General features: G+C 49.0%; 1 protein-coding gene across 1 annotated transcript in view; it reads right to left on the bottom strand.

The window, feature by feature from the left end:
- The window catches only part of LOC147700958 (urokinase plasminogen activator surface receptor-like), a 54,233-nt gene that overhangs the window by 26,889 nt on the left and 1,618 nt on the right, over nt 1-25,726 (bottom strand). Inside the window, exon 2 of the mRNA XM_086929789.1 lies at nt 14,691-14,840. Coding sequence (XP_086785915.1) covers nt 14,691-14,840 — 150 coding nt within the window. The remainder of the gene's footprint in view (nt 1-14,690; nt 14,841-25,726) is intronic.

Below are 25,726 nucleotides of genomic sequence, written 5' to 3'. Positions count from 1 at the left end.
AAAATGAGAGAATTCCAAGTAGGAGATCTAGTATTAATATTATTACCATCAACGGATAAGAAACTGCTGGCCACCTGGCAAGGGCCTTATAACATTTTTGAGAAACTAACACCTGTATCTTATCGAGTGGCCGTTCTCCACAAGACCCAAACAGGACAGACATATCACGTTAAACTTTTGAAGGCTTGGGAAGGTCCCCTTCCGATGGTACCACATAACCGCACCCCCATACACCATGTCTCTGTGGGTGAACACCGTGACATCCCTCTTGTTAACACAAAGTTCGAACAGGCGGAAACAGTTCACATAGGCCCCAACTCACAGGGAAACAGAAACAACAACTACTGTTATTATGTTCTTCTTTTGCGGACGTCATGTCAGGCATACCAGGTCGTACAAACCTGATCACACACCACACAGACACAGCAGACACGAAACCTATCAGATTAAGACCATACTGCATACCTGCTGCTAGAAGACAGGCTGCAGAATAAGTGATACAGGCAATGCTAGCAGCAAATGTAATCAAACCCTCTCACAGTGCCTGGTCTTCTCCAATTTTATTGGTTCCTAAACCTGACTGAAGCATTCTGTTCTGTGTAGACTTTAGGCAACTGAATTCTATATCAAAATTCAATGCCTACCCGAGGTCCTGAGTGGACGAGCTAATAGACCGTCTCGGAGATGCCAAAGTAATGTCTACGATTTACCTTACCAAAGGTTATTGGCAGATCCCAATGTCCCCAGAATCCCAAGAAAAAACAGCTTTTTCAAGCCCTTTCGGTCTATTCCACTTCAAAGTCCTTCCCTTTGGGTTTCACGGAGCCCCAGCAACATTTCAGAGGCTAATGGATACCGTACTAAGGACACATCATACATACGCAGTAGCATATTTAGATAACATTGTTGTTCATAGCCCCGATTGGGAAACACACCTCATACACTTACAAAACATCCTGCAAACCCTCAAAATTGCCGGACTTCCAGTCAACCCTAAAAAAACAACTCTTGGTACGGATCATATCTGTTATCTTGGATATGAAATCCAGGCAGTACATATAAAACCTCAGATACATAAACTGGAAGCTATAAATAACATTTCGCTCCCCACCACAAAAAAAGAAGTCTGTTCCTTCCTTGGCCTTATAGGATACTACTGCCGGTTCATGCCCCAATTCTCAGCCATGGCAAGTCCCCTCACTGACCTACTCACCACTACGTTAGGCAAACACCTCCATTGGTCAGCGGCACAAGAGCATAGTTTTACCCAGCTAAAAAGAGCCATAAGTAATGCGCCTGTCCTTGTATGCCCTGATTATAAAAAGACTTTTGTACTTCAAACCGACTCCTCAGGTAGAGGTCTAGGTGCGGTCCTTTGCCAACCTGATGCAGAGGGATGTCTCCACCCTATCCTATTTCTAAGCCGCAAATTGTTTCCGAGTGAGACACGTTAGGCTACGATAGAACAAGAATGCTTCGCCATTAAGTGGGCCATAGAAGCCCTCCAGTATTATCTACTAGGATGTCATTTTATTTTACTGATTGATCATGCCCCATTGACCTGGTTATCTCAAAATAAAGACTCTAACCCTAAAATTCTATGTTGGTTCCTTGCTTTGTAGCCCTTTTCCTTCCACACTATGCATGCTCTGGGAAGACTACAGACGAACGTTGATTTCCTCTCCCGACATCCCACAACTGAATGGCCCACACTTCCATTCCAGGAGGGGAGGCAATGTGCGGGTTCCCCTCCACTACACGGCATCTCACCCAGCGTTTTACCCTATTCTCACTACATGAAGGCTCCCATCTGCCAAACCGGAAGTCGGGTTAGCGGTCCAGCAGACCAGGCAGACGCTCCCGACGACGCACCAATCAGGGACAGCCAGGAGGATATGAAGGCCGAGACAATGTCGGCCGAAACCCTGGGTGAGGAGATGACTGAAGACGCTAAGGCGAAATCCGAAGAGGAGGAGAGAAGATCAACAGCGGTGGCGGTACCCATGGACGAGTGGCAGAGAAGGAGGAGCAGTTCCCAGACAGAAGCTCTAGGAGCACTGCGCTCGAGTCGAGCACTCCAACGGTTGAAGGAGAGGCTGTGGCTCCGACCCCCACGACCGAGGAGGGTCGTGGGTCAAGGCAAGTACCCAGGGCTGGGTTTGTGGCACTGAGAGGTTGGTTGGGAGAGGTCAAGGCTCACTACCCCTTTCACCATTAGAGTATCTCCTGACACGTAGGCACCATACAGTAGGGACAGCGGTGAAGGGTGCACTTCTCCCTCCTTTAAGCCTTGTGAAGAAAACGAGGTCCTGATTCGCTTTGACCTCCCAACGGACCCAGAAAGAGTTCAGAGTGACAAAAAGGACCCTAAGAACAAAGAGAAGGAAAAGAGAGGAGAGTCCAGTGGATGTGAACTGTATTCCCCCTAATCCACCACCCCTATAACCATGTACCAGGGCCAGGAGAGACTCCTTTTACTTTGGAAACTCCTTCACGTTATTTGTAGTTTTTTTTTAAAATAAACCTCTTTATCCTTTAAAAGAACCTTTCTGACATCTTCTTATGTCATAGTCCAAAACAATCAATCTTGCTCAAGAAAGACCTCACAGGCACCCTTGAGTGCTGAAACTTCCTGTAGGAGAATGGCCGGATGATCCTCCGACATGCGATGGTATTGAGGGGGATGAAGGGGTAATCTCGAAGGGGAGGGAGTAACCCCTTCAGACTATTTGCAAAACCCACCTGTCTGATGTGATGGTGCACCAGTAGGGGAGGTGACGGCAAATCCTGCCACCCACTGGCGATTGGTGGCCCGGAAAGGTCAGACTAGGAGGGTTTGGAGGCTGAGGCAGAGGGGGCTGTGGTGGACTGGTCCGCCTGCTGGTCCTCAGAGCCACGGCAGTAGTTACGACGTCCCCGCTGTCCTGTGGCTCTGGGGGGGGGGGAGGGGTGGAGACACCCGTTCCAGAGCCATTAAAGGGGCGAAAAGCAGACTCCGCAGGGTGGGTGGTGGAGAGGCCCAAGGTACGGGCCGTAGCCCGAGAGTCCTTAAAGCACTCTAGCACTTTGTCTGCCTTGTTGCCGGATTGGCGACGGCCATCAAAGTGCATGTATTTAAGAGTGGATTGGATATTCCCTGAAAAACCAGTCGACCTCAAACAGGCGTAGCATCGAAGGGCTACAAACGTAGAAATCGTCCTGCCTAGTGAGTCGGTCGTATCCAGCCCACAGCGAATGGTAAACTTTGCGGCATCTCTCCTTCTGCAACTGCATGGGAGAGTATGGCCCAGACCTCCTCCAGGCACTGAGGCAGCACTTGCACCACCGTATCCTACACGGAGTGGGTAAAACGGCCCAACAGACATGCAGTGTTTACCGACCGCAGTCCCAAGCTGAAGGAAGTAAACATCTTCCCAAGATGGCCCAGCTTTTTGGATTCCCAATCAGGTGGTGCGTTAGGAAATGCACCTTGGGAGGTGGAAGCTTAGACCATCAAGCTATCAGGGGTGGGGTGTTGGTAGAGGAAAGATGCGTCGCCCGGAGCCAGGCGGTGGGGTTGTGCAATCATCCTATCCACAGGATCCACAGTGTTGGGCCTGGACCAGGTGCCCAAAAGGATGTCAGTGAGGACTTCATTAAACAATAGCAGGGGCTCCAAAGAGCTTGCAGTCAGTTGAAGCACCTCTGTCTGGAGGTTAGTCCTGATTGCCACCGTAGGTAGCTTGAGGTGGAGAGCCTCGGCCGCCCTACGCAACACCAACACCTCCTACCGTAGCCATGGTAGGAGGAGACAACATGCCAAGGTCTGGTGAAGTATCCAACTGAGCATGAGATTCCTGGGTCCCTGTGTGTGTCCTGTGAGAATGAGACTCCAGGGTTCCTGTGAGTGTCCTGTGAGAATGAGACTCACGGGTCCCTGTGGGTGTCCTGTGATAATGAGAATCCAGGGTCCCTGTGTGTGTCCTGTGAGAATGAGACTCCAGGGTCCCTGTGTGTGTCCTGTGAGAATGAGACTCACGGGTCCCTGTGGGTGTCCTGTGAGAATGAGACTCACGGGTCCCTGTGGGTGTCCTGTTAGAATGAGACTCTAGGGTCCCTGTGTGTGTCTCTGTGAGGTTAAGACTCCAAGCCCTTTTGTGTCTGTCTGCCCTGAGTGGAGCAAAGCCAGTAGGCCTGTCTATCTCTGTTCGGATGAGACTACAGTGTGTTCCTTGCGAGTTTAAGAGGCCAGGCTGTTTCTGTGTGTCTCTGCCCTGTGACGAGAGAGGTCCATATCCATGTGTGTGCCTCGGCCCTGTGAGGAGACAGTCCCATATCCATGTGTGTGTCTCTGTCCTGTGAGGAGACAGTCCCATATCCAAGTGTGTGACTCTGCCATGTGAGGAGACAGTCCCATAACCATGTGACGAGCAGTCCCATATCCATGTGTGTGTCCCTGCTCTGTGAGGAGACAGTCCCATATCCAAGTGTGTGACTCTGCCATGTGAGGAGGCAGTCCCATAACCATGTGTCTGTCTCTCCCATGTGAGGAGAGAGTCCCATATCCATGTGACGAGCAGTCCCATATCCATACCCAAAGGGATTGGGTATCAGAGCGCTTTACATTGCACCAGTTTCGTTACATGAGGACACATTCATTTTTGCTAGGCACAGGGAGATTAAGGGATTTGCCCAGAATCACAGGATGTTCAGCGTCATTGCCAAGACTCCAACCCAGTTTCCCAGATTCGAGGTCCACCGCCCTAGCCGTTAGGCCAACTCCTCTCCCTAGATATATGTCTATGAAATTTCCTGGATTGACCCGGGACACCAAAACATATATTCGCGGTTGGTCTGTGTGAAGGGGCGATCTTTGGAACAGCGGTGCTTCCCGCGTGGCTCCTCGCTCTGCTAGCTCCCTGCGTTCAGTCTCTAGGCTAGGCTTTCAATTTTTGCCTGAGTGGCTCGTGGAACTATCATGCCGGTTCCAAGAGGAATCTCCTGTTTACATGGACGAGGCCACTCACCACGGATCCGAGGGGGGGCAGCTGAAGGACACCCCTGTTTGTGAGTTTCTACAGTGGCTTTCTGAGACTGGCGGTGGTCGCAGCATGGATTCTAGTGATGGGACAGCCCATTAATCCTTCTTCGTTGGGGCGGGGAGAGACCCACTAGGCCAGTCTCGCGCAAGAGGTTCTATCATGATCATTAAACAGGTGTTTTTCACTCCATGTGTATGAAAGTTATAGGTGAACTGTTTTTATGGCGCTGAGTGACTGTGAAGCCAGAGTGCGTGCTTGACCGGGTGCAGAGGGACGCTAGTGTGGGAGCACAAGATGGAGAGACTTGGGTTAGCTTGGCCAGGTTTTTGCTAGCCTAGACGCCTGCACTGTCCCATTCCTGGTGCAACCAGAATGGAGCCTTCCCCACTGCAGATTTTGATAAGGGCCCCTGAGTCTCCCATATCTCACAGATAATTATTGGCCAATGGCTGAATGGGGGCGTCTTGAAGTGGTGGTGCCCCCTGCGGTGCAGGAGCTTGCTTTAAATCCCTGGAGGGGAAGGATGCCACATCCCTCCTTCTGTGTTTACCTTCATCTTCCCATGCTGGAGGGTTCCTAGCTCCGCACCGGTTCCTGCCTTTGTGCCTCAGAAGCTTTAGGTTGGCTCAAACCAACCCAGGAGAAGCCTTGAAGTGCCCATGACCCTGCCAAGAGGTGGTCGTATCGTGGCCATGCGCAATCTGACTGAAGGTCCTCCAAAATTCAAAGGTGGTTCTAGATCTGATTGGTCACCCCTTGGGATAAATACTGAGTACCTGCCCTGCTCAGTGCACCAGGATGTGTTGGCGACTGGAGAGTAGTCATGCCAGCGTGGGTAAGAGGGTTGCTGTGTGCCAGAGGTAGGGTCTTTACACCTTTCCAGATTGGCACTTATTCTTGGTCAGTTTTTCTGCCTAAGCGCTGGTTGGCCGTGGGAGGAAGAGGGCTTTGTCTGCTGTGGAAAAGGGAGCTGGATCCAGGAGGCGCCCTCTACAGGAGCGTCTTTGCCTAGAAGGGAGACCAAGAGCCAGCTGCTTGAGGACCTTCTGGTGACTGTGTGGAGATGGAACGACCAATAGAAGTCAACCTTTCCTAGAGCCCAGATGAAGGGTTGAGTTTGCAGACACGGTGGCGGGTCCCTTCGTGCCAACGAGGCAGCACTGCGTCACTGTACAGAGGAGGACACTGCAGACCATGCTGACGTATACAGCATCAATGAGGCAGCATCTGCGTCACTATACAGAGCTGGACACTGCAGACCATGCTGACCTGTAGAGCGTCCACGAGGCAGCACTGCACCTCTGTACAGAGCTGGACACTGCAGACCTTGCTGACCTGTAGAGCGTCTACGAGGCAGCACTGCATCAATGTACAGAGCTGGGCACTATAGACAATGCTGACCTGTAGAGTGCCCACAAGGCAGCATCTGCGTCACTGTACATAGCTGGACACTGCAGACCATGCTGACCTATACAGCATCAATGAGGCAGCATCTGCGTCACTGCACAGAGCTGGACACTGCAGACCATGCTGACCTGTAGAGCATCAATGAGGCAGCATCTGCGTCACTGTACAGAGCTGGACACTATAGACAATGCTGACCTAAAGATTGTCGATGAGGCAGCACTGCAGACCATGCTGACCTGTAGAGCGTCCACGAGGCAGCACTGCACCACTGTACAGAGCTGGACACTGCAGACCATGGATACTCACAAACTTTCTCTTGGGGCCAAATTTACAGTGTGGTTTGTGGCTGAGGGCCGCACCAGTGGGGGCGGGGTCAGTGACTGAGGGGGGCGGGGGTAGAGCAACAAAAAAAACTGTGACCATGATGTTGAACACATGCCCCTGCAGTGGACGACTTTGTTCACTAAGCCACCAGACTCGGCATACACACATCTATCTTTCTTTCTCTCTCTCTCTCTCTCTCTCTCTCTCTCTCTCTCTCTTTCTCTCTCTCTCTCTCTCTCTCTTTATCCCTCCCTCCCTCTGTCTCCCTCCCTCTCTCTTTCTCTCTCTCTCTGTCTCCCTCTCTCTATCTCTCTCACCCTCCCTCTCTCTCCCTCTCTCTCTCTCTCTATCTCTCCCTCTGTCTCACTCACTTTGTCTGTCTTCCTCACTCTCTCTCTATCTCCCTCTCTCTCCCTCTGTCTGTCTCCATCTGTCTCCCTTATTTATTATATTTGTCTACCTCCCTCTGTCTCCCTCTTTCTCGCTCCCTCTGTCTGTCTCTGTCTGTCTCCCTCTGTCTGTCTCCCTCCCTCTGTCTCCCTCTGTCCATCGTCCTCTGTCTCCCTCTCTCAGTCTCCCTCTGTCTCCGTCCCTCTGTCTCCCTCCCTCTGTCTCCTTGCCTCGGTCTCCCTCCCTCTGTCTCCTTGCCTCGGTCTCCCTCTCCCTCTGTCTCCCTCTCCCTCTCTCTGTCTCCCTCCCTCGGTCTCCCTCCCTCTGTCTCCTTGCCTCTGTCTCCCTCTCCCGCTGTCTCCCTCTCCCTCACCCTCTCTCTGTTCTCCTCTTTCTCCCACCCTCTGTCTCCCTTTCTGTCTCCCTTTGTCTGTCTCCCTCTGTTTGACTGCCTCTGTCCCTCTCCCTCCCTCTGTCTCCTCCTGACTCCCTTCCTCGGCCTCCCTCCCTTTCCCTCCCCTTCCCTCTCTCTCTCTCTCTCTCCATCTGTCTCCGTCTCCCTCTCTGCCTCTCTGCCTCTCTGCCACTGTCTGTCTCAGTCTCTGCCTCTGTCTCCGTCCCTCTGTCTTCCTCCCTCTGTCTCCCTCTCCCCCTTTCTCTCTCCCTCCATCTACCTTCCTCTGTCTGTCTCCCTCTATCTCTCTCCCTCTGTCCCCCTCCCTCTGTCTCCCTCCCTCTGTATCCCACTCTGTCTCCCTCTCTCTCTCTGTCTCCCTGTCTCCCTACCTCTGTCTCTCTCTGTCGGACTGTCTCCCTCTGTCTGTCTGCCTCTGTCTGTCTCCCTCTCCCTCTGTCTGTCTGCCTCTGTCTGTCTCCCTCTCCCTTCCTCGGCCTCCCTTCCTTTCCCTCCCCCTCCCTCTCTCTCTCTCTCCCTCTGTCTCCCTCTCTGCCTCTCTGCCACTGTGTGTGTCAGTCTCTCCTCTATCTGTCTATACCTGTCCCCGTCTCTGCCTCTATCTGTCTGACTGTCCCCGTCTCTGTCTGTCCCTGTCTCCCTCCTTCTGTCTCCCAATGTTGCGCCTACCTAGCAGTAAAAAACTACATTTCCAGAAGGATGGCCGGGTTCGGGGATTTAGGAACTGGAGTCGCGCAGGAAGTTGCGGGTAATCTGTTCCTGTATAGCGTTCGCCGGAGGGCCTTGTGAGTTCGGAGATCCCTTCTTGTCTTTGTCATGCCCAACAACCCGTGAGTACCTTGGGGGTTATCTTTGGAGTTGGAGCGGAATACGGCGGTAGCCTCAACAGCGTATTGCTGTGTCCATTGTGTGCTCTCAAGCTGATGTTCGGCTGCCGGCTGAATAAGTCAGTGACAATTAACCGTGTATCACCGTGAAGCCGGTTGTTTCAAAATTCATTAACTTTCTTCTGCAGCGGATACGGCGGTGGTCACAACAGGGTACTTCCGTGTGCAGATACTGTTCTTCTTTGATTTGAATTCACTCCTGCAGCGGAGTACGGCAGTGGTCACAACAGGGTACTTCCGTCTGTCTTCCTATCTCTGTCTCCCTCTGTCTGTCTCCCTCTGTCACCTCACCCCAGCTTCTCGGGCACACACATACAGCCACACCCGAGTACTTCACAGGTCTTTAAAAGACCATTTATTCATTAATGAGGCTTTGTTGTGAATCGCCAGCAGCGGCGTAGCTGGGGGAGAGGTGGCGGAGGGGGGTGACGATGGGGGCGGTCCACCCCAGGCGGCACTATTTTGATTGCGGCGGCCGCGCCGCACTGGCCCGTTGTGATGGCCTTGATCATTTATTTGGGGACACTCACTGACACTACTGTCAGTCAGTGTACCCATATAAATTATAAAGGCCGCCGCAAGGGGCCAGTGCCGCGCGGCCGCCGTTTGAAGTGCAAGCCTCTCATGCCCTCAGCCGCGGTCAGCGGAGCCTCAGATTGAAACCAGCCGCCTCTCCTTGCGCAAGGTGGAGAATCTGCGCTTGCCATTGGCTCCGCCATTTGCCCGTCATGGATGCTCCTCCTTAAAAGGTGGTGTTGTTGTGTGACCGTGACTGATTCTGGGTGTGGAAGTGGGTAGTGCAGGGTCATGGAGCTCCGCTGTCTGGTCTCACTGCTCGCCCTGGGTCTCTGCCAGGGAGGTAAGTGTGCTGTACATTTTCCAGCGCACACTGCTAAGACTGCTTATACAATCACCTATAGGTGCTCAGCGGGGAATAGTGAGTGCATGTGTCTGGTATTGATGGCTCTGGACAGCACAGGAGTCTGAGCCTTTCTACAACATTGTGAAGTGGAAGGCAGGTGAGCTGGAATTATAGAGGGCGGTCCCTAACCGCCGGAGGAGGTGTAATAAGTATGTGGCTCAAAGAAAAGGAGAGTTCACATGTCATGTAGCATTTGGTGTCAGGTCGTGACTTGTCATTTCCCGTCTTGTGTATCATACTAACCCAGGCTTCTGAACATATTTACGCTCTATGAGGGATGCATGGTGCAGTCTGGAATATGAAGTCCTGTCTACTCCATATTAAATGTAATGCAATGTGTTATATTCCGTTCTACTTTACGTGGGCTTGTAGTATTGTGAGGTTTGTGTCCAAGGAAATCGCTGTTTAATTTAGCGGATTGTCCAGGGTATGTCAGGAGTGAACATCGCATACCGAGGGTTGTGGGACATGCTGTTTAACTTCATCCAGTGCTGTCTGTCTGAGTTATTACAGCCAGGTTCTACTTCTACATGAAGTACTGTGAACTGTGTCAGACCTCATGGGGCAGCACGTGCTGCACCTTTTCAAGCCGGGTCACTTGAAAGCCCTTCAACTTGCTGCACGTCTCGAGTCAGTGCATAGAGGGAAGTAATGGTATCTCTCACTCTGCTAGTTTCTCATAAAATTAAAGATGTGCTTGACTTTTAAAATAGCAGCGCCTAGTGTGCTGTCATGATTATCTTTAGCTGCCTGCTCTGCTCCAAGATGTAGTTTGCAGTCACTCACAGCCTGTGTCTCTTGAATCACTCGTTTTCACGAGACGCACCACTCCACATATAGCCACATTAAATTCGTGTTAGGCCGCTCTGGGTTTCTGAGCCACACTGTGTCACTTAAGTCAATAGAGCCTAGTGTGGCTCTGACAGCATGTGGGGGTCATGGTGTGATCTGTGCCTTGGGCAGATAGAGGTTCCCCAACCGGGGGAGGGGTGGGCGCGGACCTCCCAGGGTTAATGATTTTTATTACGGTTGGAGTCAAGTTAGCTTTTGGAAAAAAACATTTGTACTCATTTTTGTTGCATTTTTTTATTCAACCCCAGCGTGTTTCCCTTCTCTACATTGCTTAATGTTACTCTTGTGAAGGTGTCACTCATTGTCATTGAAATGTCACTCATAATTTCACAGAAATTATGAAATGCCACACATGGCAGTCTGAAACCCTGGCAGCTATAGTGCTTTATGTGTAGAGGCAGTGGGTTGCAGGCTCTGGCCTTGGCCTTGGACACAGGGACAAACAGGCACAGTAACAGGGGCAGTGTTTTAAATGGGCCTGCACTTCAAAATACTCTTCTCTTCAGTAATGGAACTTTTGTTTCGCAGTTTTGTAGCAGTACAGAGGTGTTAAAAGTACTACAATGTTTCTTGTATATTGAGCAATTTTCGGGTAACACACAGTGTCAAGTAAACTCTAATGATTAATTCACCTGCTGGAGAGAGATGGGAGTTTCATCTAGAGGAAGGTTTCATTTGTGTGAGGTAGCGCATTGATGCAGTGACTTATGAAAGACATTCCACAGCAAAATGTGACACTTCAAAAACATTTTATACTGTGTTAAAATAATGAGTTGCATATTCATTGTGCTTTAAGTCATAGGCTGGGACATCGTAGCACTTTAAATACAGAAGTCGTTAACCACCACTCCTTACCCACCACCACCAGGAATCTGTTCCTTTACTGTCTAGTTACACTCATTTGTAGTGACTTAATTAATCAATAAAATATTATAATTCTAACAAATGCAATTGATACTGATTACTTTAACTTGGATTTATCTTTAAACATACAGTGTACCATTATTTTTTATGCTGTTACCTAAAGGTGAAGACAATCAAAACTTGAGACAGAATAAACATATTTTGTCTTTCCAGCTTTGTTTTTAACTTACTACCCCTCCCAACCCTCTTCCCCCTCATCCAGACTGATTCTGCCCCAACTGCAGAACTCAAGTTAGTCTAGGTGATCAGGTGCATTGGACTCACTTGTAGTATCCTGAAGGTGCTGCCAGGGGAATTGTGGTCAAACCCAGTGTGGTGGACCGGTCTGCAGACTTTGCTGAGGTCATGGACGGGGCAGATAGGGGACAAGGGTGCTGCACAAGCTGTGATGTTGTAAGTTTTGGGTTTCCTTCTGCTTTTCCTTCAGCGGTGTACCTAGGTGGGGCGGTCCGACCCAGGTGGCACTATTTTGAGGACGGGAGCTGTCTAGTCCTGTGGCATGTATGTGCATGTAACTTGCATGATCGAGGTAACTATTAGCGGCGATACTACGTGTCTCTCGGACCTCTTTCAGATTCTCGCCGTACTTTTTCCCCAGCACCCACCCAGGGGGGCAGAAATCTGATGGATAGCCCCGGGGGCCACAAGCTCTAGCTACGCCTCTGATCACCCGGCCCCATAGAGCAGAGTGTCTTGGAGTCCGCGCTGCTGCGGTGGTGTTTGCTGACACTCTTAAAAAAAAATTTTTTAAACACAGGTAGGATGTCTGCAAGATCCGCGGGCCGCCAAGGAAGGCTTGCCGGGCCGCTGGCGACCAACTGGCCATACTATGAGTACCTGTGCTATAGACAATGCTGATCTGTAGAGTGTCGATGAGGTAGCACTGCATCACTGTACAGAGGTGGACACTGCAGACCCTGCTGACCTGTAGAGCATCCACGAGGCAGCATCTGTATCACTGTACAGAGCTGAACACTATAGACAATGCTGATCTGTAGGGTGTCGATGAGGCAGCATCTGCGTCACTGTACAGAGCTGGACACTGCAGACCATGCTGACCTGTAGAGCGTCCACGAGGCAGCACTGCATCACTGTACAGAGGTGGACACTGCAGACCATGCTGCCCTGTAGAGCATCCACGAGGCAGCATCTGCATCACTGTACAGAGCTGGACACTGCAGACCATGCTGACCTGTAGAGCGTCCACGAGGCAGCACTGCATCTCTGTACAGAGGTGGACACTGCAGACCCTGCTGACCTGTAGAGCATCCACGAGGCAGCATCTGTATCACTGTACAGAGCTGAACACTATAGACAATGCTGATCTGTAGTGTGCCGATGAGGCAGCATCTGCGTCACTGTACAGAGGTGGACACTGCAGACCATGCTGATCCAGCTGCAAGATCAGAGGCAAGTGAGCTTTTGATTCTCCCTGGACCTGTCTCCGGAGCTTGTTTTGAAACACAACCCAGAGAATAGGCCCCGATCACCACAACTTTTCCTTCTCAATCTACAGAACACAAGTGGACTCTTTGCAGAAGGAGTCAAACCCGCTGAGCTATCCTGAACACAAAAGGCTGTTCTAATGGATTTACGCCCTGACTCTTGAGACTATTCGTCAGTGACTGTCTGAAAAGTAAACACAGCGGTGGCGACCTCAAAGACCTCCAAGCACTCAGGGGTGGCTCTAGGCTCATGGTGGCCCTGGCCAGCGAGCGTAGGCACGGCCCCCCGGAGGAACCAGGCGCAGAGGCCAGTGAAGAGGGGGGGGGGGTCAGGTTGTTTGGAAGTGGAACAGAGCCGGAGGCCGCCAAATCCCTGCCAGGGGCCACACGCAAATATGTATCCACCCTCGGAGGATTATTATATTAAGGATATAGGGCAGATAAGAAGGGGCGGGGCAAGGAAGAAAGGGAGGGGGCCGGGGCGACACGGACTTTCATACCCTCATATGGGGATAGCGGACGCGAAGATTCCTTCCTTCAAACTAGCCAGCTAAAAACATATCTGATGAAATGTCGCCACCATGTGGATTTCAAGAGGACATTCATAAAATGGTAAAAGTAGCCATCTGTCTACACTGGACAGTGTTATAAACCCAAAGGTGGAGCGACAGCCTGGAAGAATACATAGCTGGCATCCTTGAAAGGTTTAAGGCATACAGAATCCAGAGAGAAGACTGCAGAACAGCCAACTCCAGGCGACAGTACTGTAGAACACAATAAGAGCACGGAGGCAAAGCTGAAACATAATGGCCTCAGCTGACAGGAAAACACACTGGAAGCATTGAGATAAAGCTGCAAAACATGTGCCCTCAGGGCACAGTAAATCACACTCAACCCTGAGATAAAGCAGCAAGATACGCGGCCTCAGGTGACAGTAAACAAACTCAGCCCTGAGATAAAACTGCAGAAAAGATGGCCTCAGGTGACAGTAAACAAACTAAGCCCTGAAAAAAAAATTGCAAAGTACGTGAACTGATTTACAGATATTTGTAAATCTGGGGCAGCGTCAAAAAGCCATGGGTTGTACTGCGAATGCCCACAGCAACACCCACTGCACGCCCCTTTGCCACAGAAAACTGCATTGCAAGGGCTATATTTACAAGGCTGTGTTAAGCCATGTAAATTGGTACAGAGAGCCACCGGAACGCCTGGGCCAGAACCAGGGTTTAATTCCCGACGCGGCAGGGTCCTGAGCCCAAAAATGTCCACGGACTCGATAATTCTCGCCTCGGTGCCTACTCTAATCATGGGGTCCCACGCTGCAACTCTGGGCAATAGCTTGCTTAATCTCCACTATGGCGGCCCACCCGCTGCGGGATGCCTGGCCTTCACCTTGGGGATGCCCAGTAGGGGTTATCTCACAGGGAAAAGCCAGGATAGGTTCCCAAGGCAAGTGCCTTGATGCCTTCGGGTGATACGTGCGCTATATAAGTCGCAATACATTTACAATACGTGTTATCTGTGAGTAGAGTTCAAAGCAGCTCTGGGTAACGGATGAAGATGATAGAAGACAGCGTGGAACCCTGGGGGACTCCACATGTGATAGGGATCTTTTGGGACCTGGGAGTGCGATTTGACCAAACTGGTGTTGGTTGGAACGTAGGAGAAGAACCAGTGAAGGACTTTGACAGTGAGTCCCATTCGAGACTCCAGGATGTGTATGAGGGTGGGATTGCTGCCTGTGCTGAAAGTGGCTAAGAGGTGACGGAATATCAGTAGAGGGGTTAGCTTCATCTGTGGCTAGGAGGGCATCATCTATGATGTGTAGGTCACAGTCTCCGTGCTGCAGCGTGACCTGAGGCTAGACTGGTATTCGTGCAGGAGAGGATTAGCATTCATGTGATCTTAGAGTTTAGCATTAGTGTCTTTTTATAAGTTTATAATGAGAATAGAAAATATGAACCTACAAGTACAAACGTAATATGCAATTCTACAGTCAGCAGTAGACAAACGGCTCTTGTTTATACATGGAGGGTTGGCTACTGTACATCCTGCCACAGCCCCTTCGCTCTCCCTCCCCCACTTCCAGGGAACAAGCTGTACCTTCTTTGAGCGAGCCGGCGATAGACATCTCAACACAGTGGGCCTCGCCTGCACTGCACCGCACAGTGGGTAAGTTCTGTCCCCCGCAGAGGCTGGGGTCACCATTGCACACCAAGCAGTCCAGCTGGCCAGGCATTTCGATGTCTTTGGCTGAAAGAGATGGGAGAGGTTTAAGTAAGAATTGCACCAGTATTCCTGAAGACTGTAGTTCATCATGATGGCCGTCTAGACAACGAGGGTCAATCTCTCGACACCATGCAAACCTACCACCTTGAAAGTGTGCCTGAGCTCTACACCTGCCCTTTAGGGAGACAAATCTGCAATGGTGCTGCCATCATGTCTAGCACACAAAAGGCGATGAGAGGCTGCTTGCTGTAAGTCTAACACTGGCAATCGCTTGGAGTAGCAGAAACGCGCCCGCCCCCAACCAGGCATACCCCTGCCGTCTGCTTTCTCGCAGCATGAGAAGCAGAAAATAAAATGGTATTTAAAATACCAATTTACTTTCTGCTTCTCAAACTGCGAGAAAGCAGTGGGGAGGCGCTCCAACGCCCTCATTGAGCCGCCACCTCTGGTTAGCACTCCAACTCATCCTTTGTTTGCCCACCATGCCACACCAGTACAGACCCAGCCGGTAAACAACGTTTACCCCAAAACTTTTTCTCCGCATGGAATCACAACGCGGTCGTTAAAACGACCGCGTTGCGATTCCGCATACCATTACTCCGCAAGTCGGAACAACGACTTGCGGGCGGAGGTGTTGGATATAAAATCCAACACCTTCCCTGGTGTCCGCACAGACTGGAGTTGGAATAGTAAATTATCCATTTCCAACATCCAGCGCCCCCCCTCTGCAAGTCGTTTTTCCGACTTGCGGAGTAATGGTATGTGGAATCACAACGCTGTCATTTTAACGACCGCGCTGTGATTTCCTGCGAGGAAAAAGGCTGCGGGATGTCGACATAGATTTGATTGTAACACAGCCATGTATCCCTCTACTCGTCTGCCACATTCACCTCGCTTCCTTCCTGCAGGATCTACTCCCCACCCTTTAGGGGGTCACAACCAGCATGCCTAGCATCACACATGATAGGCATGATCTCTGGTATAGGGAAAAGCTTTTGTATGCACACATCGCCCACACCCTACTGTCACCGCATATCTTCTTAACCAGTACATGTGAGACAGTCATTGTCACGTGCATCTAACATGCCTCCAGCATTCCACAAGGGGGCGTTACAGGACATCCTACACCACACAACACTACCACTGACCTTCAGTCCAGCTTCACCTAGCAAAGGCCATCTTCAGACAGCACACACTACCCCTCAAACACCAGGCACCCAACATGACACTGAGAAACTCTAGTGAGCACCGTGCTGCAAATCAACTGCACAATCACACCCCCAAATTAAAATACACCCTAGAAACGTGCAGATGAGCGCTGCATAAACATAAAGCACCCTAATGCGCACAGCGTCACACCATAATGCATCGCCTTAATACATTCTGTGGTTTAAGCCTTGCTGGTAAATGATGTTCTTATATTAAGTTGTCCTTGTAAAAAGCGTACAACTGGGTAAAAGTATTTTCCGTGTTCCATAATAGTGAAACAGAAAACCTTTTTAAACATAGGTATTTCTTTGTGCCTCAGTTGGGTTTGTCAGCACAAAGGGCACTCCCTGCTGAGCCGCCGTGACACTCAGCCTACGGCGGGTGTCACCAGATAGGGGTGTGTGTACTAATTACCATCTTCATGAGCGCCCAGAGTACCTGACTGGGTAAAAACAATTCAAATCCGGAAACTAAAAACATTTTATTGGCATAAAGTCAAAATGCAAGACATTCTACAAAAAGTGTTCTAAGAGGAAGCAGACAAAATAAAAGGGATTTGACAAGAACAAGCAATGCAGAATTTTACAAAGTTTATTTTCAATTCTAGATTACGAATTTAACATTTTCTGTGGTGACTAAAAAGCACAACTTTGTAATATCCTCAGGTTTGTTCATATGTTTCTTTACATCTCTGTAACTAGCTGCTCAGCCAGTGTGAGTGTTCCGGGTAGAATGTTAGTGTTCTCAGTTGGGAGATGGGCTGAGCAGCTAGGAGGCGGCTCCTGGTGGGGCTGCTTGTTCCAGACCTCTGCTTCTTGTTATCTTACTTATGGACGTAATAAACCTACTACTTAACTCAGCTACGTCTACCTCGGCTGCTTTCTTACCTGAACATGTGGGCTAGCACTCTACAAAGTTACAAAGAGGGGCTAAGGAGGGAAAGTGTTGTTGCTATGAGGGTCAGCAAACATTGAACATAAATTGAGGGAAATTAAAAAATCTGAAATGGTGACGTGCGTTACTGAACCTGGTAGATATTTGGTGTTCCTACATCAAGAGCTTTGAAATTGTCCTCCATTTTAAATTACTTTGCAATTGTCTACGGGAAATTGGCAATATTTCCAGGCCTATTTAATCTGCATGACTCTCAGCCCTAGAAGGCAACGGGGTCAAGACGTAGGAGGTGATGGTGCAGCAGCCAAGTGAAATGCTTCTTCAGCAGACACCCCCAGGGGATTATCACAAGTGGAGTGGTTGCCGGGGGCCAATCAGTCCTTTCTGCCACCCACAGTCCCACACTTGCTTGCAATTGTCTCCTCTCTAGGCCTGCAGGCTGGTGCTTAGAAGCATCAGATGTGACGCACCTCCTAATTAACCAACTTCTGTTCTTCAGTTTTTGAGGTTACTCACCCTCTCCACCTTGAAGTTCTTCACCCAATTCGCTCCTTCGACCTGGACATAATACCCCCCTTCGTCTTCTCGTATGGACTCTAGGTTGGCAGCAGACGCATCTTCCTTCTTCCTTCTCACGAAGCGCGAGACGGGAATCTCAGACACCTCCAAGCACTGAAGCATTGGGTAGCCCTCTGCTCTTCAGCGATCAGTCCACGCAATCCCACAAGCACCTCAGATGAGGGTTAGGGCTTCTCTGATCGACCTGCATAAAGTATAATGCTGCCAGACTCAATCTGAGACTGCGCCAGTGTTCAACCGGTGTTCGCACCCACTCTGAAATCATGGGCTCACCGCAGATTGAGAAAAGGCTCAAATTTCCACTTGTGCAAATTCCTCCCAGTAACACCTGCAGGAATTTGGGTGACTAAAAGCATACCGGATGTGGAATACTATGTGGCAAAACCAACCACAATAACTACTACTCCACGTTGTTCCCCATTACCTGCAGAGAAATTGGATATCAGGTGCAAAGATGGCGCTGATACCATTGCGGAGCGGCGAGAGGGGTCGTTACCTCCCTTGGCAGTGTACGTAGCGCGTAGTTTACCTCCTCCCTCCTTGGAATGAGGCTGCATGCCATGAGATTGATTCCAAGAAGATGAACTGTGAAAGACAATGAGTTGGGAACACAAAACATGTAAAGAATGACTTAAAGATGGCATGTATTGCACAGTCTCACTGAGGCACAAACCTGTGCAATGTGACGTGCTCTTTAGTCGGGGAGCAGTCACAAGTGTATGTGCTGGAAGGTATAAGGGACTCCAGAATAAGAAAATCTTTCTCATTCTAATTACTGTTTTTATTTTCCAGAGTCTTTGGTCACTTCAAACGTAATAACCCTTAATAGCAATGTGGGGTGCTTTTTGGGGCTAACAGACTCTGGATGGTAGATTGGTTGAGGGATCCTCCAGGCACCTACTTCTTATTGTACTGTTGATGCAGAGTGTTTCGACCCCTTTCAGTGGACAGTAGAATGGGGTCTTCGTCAGGCCAGAAGTATGATGGTCCTGTATTTAATAACTGTCCTCCAGTTTCTTTCTTTGAAACCTAATTAAGGCTTCTGTTTGCCGTTTACAGCTCATTCAAAATGCGGCTGCTCGCCTGCATTTTTGGCTGCCTCGACATATCTCTGTCTCCCTTCTGCTCCATCAACTTCACTGGCTTATGGTAAACAAACGCATCGAATTCAAGGCTCTATGTTACATGTTTCGAGCAAAGTGGCTTGGCATCCTCATATATACAAAGCCTGGTCAAAGTTTACCTACCCACCCGCCAGCTGAGATCGGCCAGCCTCTTTCTTTTCTCCGTTCCCGGAGTGTGGCTGACCTGTATGGCTTTTTGGGTAAGGTTCCAAAGGCTACCTCTGGACTGCCTAGTATTTGGAATCCGCTTCTAGTTTGTGAACTTTATATACTCGTTCAGTCGTGAGCAGAGGACCATTAGCGATATCACGCCTACAAACTCATTCAATAAGATACATTGAAGCCATCCTTCCTGCCAGAATATGAGAGAAACATACGGAAAACACTGAACAAAAACCTGAAGCCTGATTTAGCAATAGCTGGTCATGGCAAATACACCAACACAATGGCGGATCGTCTGTTTGAGCTTTCAGATGTTTTGGTAGGCAGCATAGAAATCTGCAGATGTCCTGCTTGAGGATACGCCACCATGTTCACCAAGGTGTCGACCGTGCTAAATATGGTGGTGGACCAGCTATCCTATGTACGTTGGCTCTCCACCACCATGTTTCATGGCGTCAACACTGTAGAAGAGCTCCATGGAACAGGTGAAAAACTTTCAAGTCGGTGTTGTGTCTCTCACAGTCCCAAGTGAACCAAATCACCTCAAACTCAAATCACATAAATTTTTGTTGACTCAGGATTTGACAATATTTGGGACTTTTTCAATGGTCAAATTATCAAACCACTATTTGCAGATCTGTCACTTTCTTTGATTTTATTTGCTTGCTTGGAGCTGTGAAAGCTGGCTGTGTTGACCCTGTGCTCTGAGGCCTGAGCGCTGCATGGTTTATAGTGGACACTGTGTTTATTTTGGTGAGTAGTTTTTGGAGCTGTTTATGTCAGCAAGGAATTGAGAATTTGTTTTGAGTCTTACTGGGCCATACGGTATACAGAGTTGCTTTGGTGCATGGTGCATGTATCTGAAACATGTTTGCTTGTGTGATGCAGTGCACATTGTTGCAGTGGGGCATGGTAAAGATACCTACAAAGTTTTTGCTTGTGTTTTTTATATATTTTATAGAAGATGCCAGATGCCCCCACTCCATGATTAACTATAAGTTCCTGTCCAGGGCTTTCATTTGATAAATCATTGTTTAGGTGGGTTTGTCCAGTTGAAGCACAGTACAACAGATTGTGTTCCCAATGTCATGAGGTGATCTGGTATCCTTATCCAAAAGGTTGCCTTGCAATCAGGACTGAGTGCATGCAAGTAGATAGAATCTACTTAAAATAGCTTCCTTTGCATTATTTGCAGTGCTGTGAACAAGTGAAGTGTAGGTACCTCAACTAATGTAAAAAGTACTATTTACTGGTCGCAAAACACTAGTCCTGATTTGCAAGCAGTATTTTTTGATCTGTAAATATTTTGTTGTACCGTTGCAATCCGACCTGCCTAATTAATACTCATTAGGTAGGTCAAAATGTCAACTCACTTTGATTGGCCATGATCATAGGAATGGCCGCCAGCAAAGGTCTGCAGGTCACCATGTCTATGACTGCTTTTTCACAAAGTAAACTTCTTTTTAATAAACGCAGCCTGCTTGGCCCGCTGGACCACTGCCTAGTCTTCGAGAAACTTTTTTTACATTCACAAAGAGGAAGGGGTTGCAAAGGGACCCCTCACTTTTTGTGAATGGTCTATCACCTTCTTTTAGGTATTGGTAACTGTTCAATGTTTTGTGACCAGATGTAGGGCCTCATGTCTAAAGAATTGATTTGGTAAAAACTTAAAGGGTTGCAATTCAGCCAACCTTATCAATATTCATGAGATAGGTCTCAAATGTTGGCCCAATACGATTGGCACGCACAATCTAAGGAATGGTGGCCTGGTGGGGTCAACCGAACACCATGCAGACTGAATCCCTTAATGGAAAACGAGCAGTTAAAAAAAAAAAAGTTAAAGTTAAACAAACATTTTTTAGGAGTAAGCAGTGGTCCATTGGACATTACTACATACTAAATGCAATCGGTATTAGGAAAGCGGTCCCAAACATGTCCCTTCCAAATACCAGTTTATTATGATTTCCTAAATCCATCAAACGATTCAGAAAACCGTTTCTGAATCATTAATTGGATTTAGTACAGTACAAAATGTGTTTTTATCGGTCTCAAATCTTCAGACTTACCGAATGTGAGAGTTTTCACCCATTGAAACAATTTGTCCATGATGCCCTTAGGTCGCCAAACCTTGACACCCATGCTACCGATTGGGAGTTTTGGAAGGGACGCCTGCAGCATGCTCTTTCCAAATACCGAATCAGTATTAATTTGGAAACCAAACTTAGGAGTCTGAAAAAAGTTTCCGACTTCCGACTAGGATAAAGTATTATAACAGCTCGAAACGTCAAATCTGAGCATATACAACTATTACAATTCTTGGTCTAGCTAGTCCTTTTTTGTTGCATTCTGGGATCTGTAGTCCTGTCTCTGCAATGCAAACTGCCCATACTAAGATGCAAAGGACGATAAGGTTGAGACAAGTTCCAGCTTAGTGCCAGTGTGCTATTGAAGCTTAAAGATGTCTGCACTTTGCTCCAGTGGTTACACCAAGCACAGCTGTCAAGCACAGCTGCCAGAAGTTTAATTTGTTAGCTATCGAATCTGATTCATCATTAAAGTCAAACAGCAAAATCGTTCAAATTAGTGCAGCTTAATCTTCCAATTGCTTGTCTTTTAGCAAACACCACTAAACACACTACAGTTGGAGACATTAAAATAACTGTGTGAGAAGAGGGCCTCGGTCAAGCCACAATCATATCCCGGCCAATTTGTTTGCTTTTTAAATCGGCCACAGATACACAATGTGCATTTCAAATAAGATTCGTAGATGAAAACCTGAAGTCACCTATAACTATTTTTCATTGATGACTCAAAACAAGGACATCCATAGTCCACATTCTCCAGCCTCGCCCTTGCTCACCCATAAAAGGTCACAGACAGGCATCTTTTGTACTATATTCTTTATTTTCATGTTACCTTGTTTGGTGAGTTAAACCTGTATCTGTCTAGAAAGGCATACACTTTCCAACAATTACTGCACTTATTTTAATTTTTTATTTCTTTTTTCATTTTATGTAAAATGTTTTTTCATCAGCAGCATTTTTTCCCTGATAAGTTAAAGGGGATATCTTGGGGGCGGATTTACAAGCCCCTTATGCCTCTTTTACGCCGCCATTGAGCACGGGGGGGGGGGGTGTTCCGGCGCAAGAACGCCTCCTAAAAGAGGCTGAGTGAAATATACAAGATTTCCCTCAGTCACTTTTGAGCCCATGCTGCGTCAAAACCCTGCGCCTGCTTAAAGCAGGCATAAGGATTGACGCAGCATTGCAAAGATAGGGCCCCCGAGAGCGTTGCTGGAGCTGTGTCGCGCTTGCAATGCAACTCCAGCAATGTGCCGCATTTACGGCACAGATGCATCACACATCTGTGCCATTTTTACCCCATGGTGCACCGCATTGTAAATGCGGTGCATCCTTGGTGGCGGAGCCGTGGCGCACAATAACTGCTGCATCACTGCTGATATGCAGGAATGCGCCAGTTATTGTAAATCTGCCCCTTCGTGCCCTTTCCCATCTATAACAAGCGCCGCTTAAAACTATGGGACTGTTAAAAAAAAAAACATGTTAAAAAAATAAGCTGCTTTTTTATGGTGAGAAATGCTTTTCTATGAAAAGTCTTTCATCCCGTGAAAATGGGATCATCGGTGCACATTTTCACGCTTCCTTTGTATTCCTTTCTGTTTTGTTTGTAGAAAATGACTTCCATAAAAATATTTCCTTCTCTCACATCTGCTATGAAACCTGGGAATGGGGGCTTCACTGTCACACATCAATGGCACCAGACCTCCAGGTTTCAAGCAGCCGGGCTGTAAGTGATGCAGAAACACACAGTTTGGACTAAGGGCCAGATGTACGATGCATTTTACCAGTCGCAAACGGTGCATTGGGCCGTTTGCAAACGGTAAAATGCATTTTCCTATACACCAACCCTATTTTGTTAGTCAGTAACCTGCTACCGACCCGCAAAATAGGATTTGTGAGTCGCTTTTAGGAAGGGACGTGTAAAGAGCATCATTTCCCACTAGCGAGCCGCACTGGTATGTATGAAGGTTTTGCGACCGGGAATGTGGTTGCAAAACATTTACAGATTACAACCAATTTCAAATTGGTGGTGAGCAACTCGCAAATGGTAAGGGGTCCTCAGGACCCTTTCCCCCTATGTAATTGAGGCGCCAACATTTTTCCAGGGCAGGCCAAGGTCCCACAGACCACTGGACTCTATAGAAAAATAAAAAAAACACTTTTTTCATTTTTTTTAATGCATCCCGTTATCCTTAAAGGAAAGCAGCCTGTGTTAGAAATGGGGTAGCATGGTGCAGAGCGGGCGGGCCAAACTCCAGAGGACATGTGTAAAGCATCCACGCAGTACACACAGGCACACTCCAAAAAGAGACCACACCAGCTTTGGTGAAAAACAGTATGTGTATTGTAGAATCAACACATTAAAAATGGAATCACAGTTGCATATAAACTGTGCCAGCCGGCACTAGGTAACAGTTTACAAGGGGACTATTTACAGAGCAGCGCCCAATGGGCCGCTGCCAGACCATCGCTGGTACAGTTCGGATAGATGGAAGGGTGAAGAACAAGGGTAAAGTCTATCACTAGGTATATAATAGTCAGGGCCTTACGGCTAGATCATGACTTGGGCAACCTTGTTAAACATATCAGGTCTAGACATAAGGCATCCTCCTTAGCATGAAACATGAACAATGGGCCCAGAATAGCACGTCAGGTCAGTATATAAACACACTATGCACCAGCCTGGAAGGAAAACATTAGGCATATAACAGCAGGCATTCCAAAAACCTTATTAGCATCAGTACCTTAGGGGAAATACATTAGGCACAGAACCTGTGGCATCTCGTGCATATTACCTGGCCACGTAATCCGGCCATAACTTGGAAAGAAAAACAGGCTTGCAGGCCAGGAGGCCTCACCGTAGGCATAAAGATGTTGTCAGGCCTTGGGGAAAAACGTTATCGTTAACCTAGAGTATTAAGCTTAAACATGTTGGCATTGGCAACATTACCATAAACCCTGCAGTATTATCTTCAGGCACAATCCTTTGGGCAGAAACATCAGCATAAACCATACAACAGCATGAACATGTGAGCATAGGGGCGTGTTATACACCAAATCCCTCAGGGTAAGGGCATAAGGCATAGTCCTATTAAAGCGGGGCTAAATTTATGAAATATTCTCATTAAGCATCCACACATTTAGATAAATGCAGTGTCAATAGACATAACATTAGCAGAAGGCACATGGGGCATAATCATAGTACGTGCTCTCAGTAGGCCTTTTCTTATGCATGTGGCATCCCAAAAGGCATAGATGCATTAAACAAGAATGATATTTAGGCAAAAGAGCATCAGGCCTATCCTAAAACATCCTAATAGGCCTCGCATTAGCATAAGCAACATCAACAGTGGGCATCACCCTAAAACATCCTGAGAATACCGGTGGGCAACATCACCTTAGGCACCATTGGGTCATCAGACACATGGTGCATGGCATCAGGCATGGTCACACGCATAAATCACCTCATGTAGTACCTAGGGTGTCAACGTCAGACGCGCACCCTTGTTACTTTTACACAATCTTAGATGAGGCATCCCAGTGGGCATAAACCACATGGGCAGTACACTTTAGGTCCGTACATCTGGGCATGTCATGGGGCATCAATAACCTTTTACCGTACCCTGTGGGCATAGGCACAGGAGGCACTGGCCCCCCTGAACCTTCCTGAGCCCCTCGTTGCAGCCGGGATGGCAGGGACTAGCGCCGGCACTCCTTCCGCGTCGTGGGCCACAGGTACCGACCCTGTACCTCGGCTGGCCCCGCCAGTCTCCATTCCCAGCCCCCACTCACTGGGGGTTTTTATCTCTGTCCCCGTCACTTCTCTGGACCTGCGGTGCTCCGGTCTCCTGCCTCGCCGTCTCCTCCCCGCACTCAGCAGGCGGGCTCTCCCCTGCTCATGGGAGCCCCACCACCGACAACGTCTCACCTGGCTTCACCCGGGCCCTTCCTGGGACCCGGGACTCGAATGGAGGCTGCAGCTTATAGGCGCGGTGTCTTCCAGGTTCCGGCCCCGCCCCCGATGGCGTACTCCTGCGTCACCGGGGAGGCCGGACAGGGCTCCCAGCGCTCCTTTCAGCGGCGGTGATCCTGGGCGATTCCGAAGTGCGGGGTAGGCACCCGCCTTCAGTTAAGAACAACTGCGGTGTAGGCACCCGCTCTTGTTGCGCTCAGCGGCGCAGGCCGCAGTGGTGATTTCGGGCAATGTAGAAATGCGGGGTGGGCTCCCGCGTTAGTTAGCAAGGTGTTCTCGGGCCGTGGTGGTGATACTTGGTGATAATGAGGGGTAGGCTCCCTCCTACGCTAAAGTCTCCCGCGGAGTGGGCACCCGCTATTTAGAAGGTGCAAAAACACGACCACAAATGCGGCACCAATGCGGGAAGTAGAAATATAGCGCTTTCACAGTCCAGCGCTGCAGCCACCAGCTCCCCTTTCTCCTGGGCAATACCCCTTGTGCAGGGGTGCAGGCAGGAGACAGTCACCTAAAGTATAGCGCCCATCAGATACAGCGCTCACTCTCCTCACCTCCTTCTTCTTCTTTGGGGGGAGTAAGATACAGTGCTCACGCTCCTCACTTCTTTCTGGGCGCCGTCAAAGGTGCTCCTCTTCTTTTGGGCAATCAGTATAGGGCGCCACCCTCACCAAGCGCTAGATAGCAGACAGGGAAGTACCGACCAGTCCAGTTTGGCGCTCCTTTCTTCTCCTGGGCAACACAGATACAGCGCTCTTCCTTTCCAGGCGCTAGGGAGCAGAGCTCAGCGGTAGCGATCCTGAGGCGCCAGGGCAGGAGAGCAGGCAGGCAGTACTGGGCCAGGTCCGCAGTCAGTGGGTAGTCATCAGTACAGGACAGCAGCTCCTAGGA

Source organism: Lissotriton vulgaris, chromosome 7 (assembly GCF_964263255.1).
Source record: "Lissotriton vulgaris chromosome 7, aLisVul1.2, whole genome shotgun sequence".
In the NCBI taxonomy this organism is placed as follows: Eukaryota; Metazoa; Chordata; class Amphibia; order Caudata; family Salamandridae; genus Lissotriton; species Lissotriton vulgaris.
Note: the sequence above shows the minus strand (reverse complement) of the source record. Positions and strands in the feature narration are given on the sequence as shown.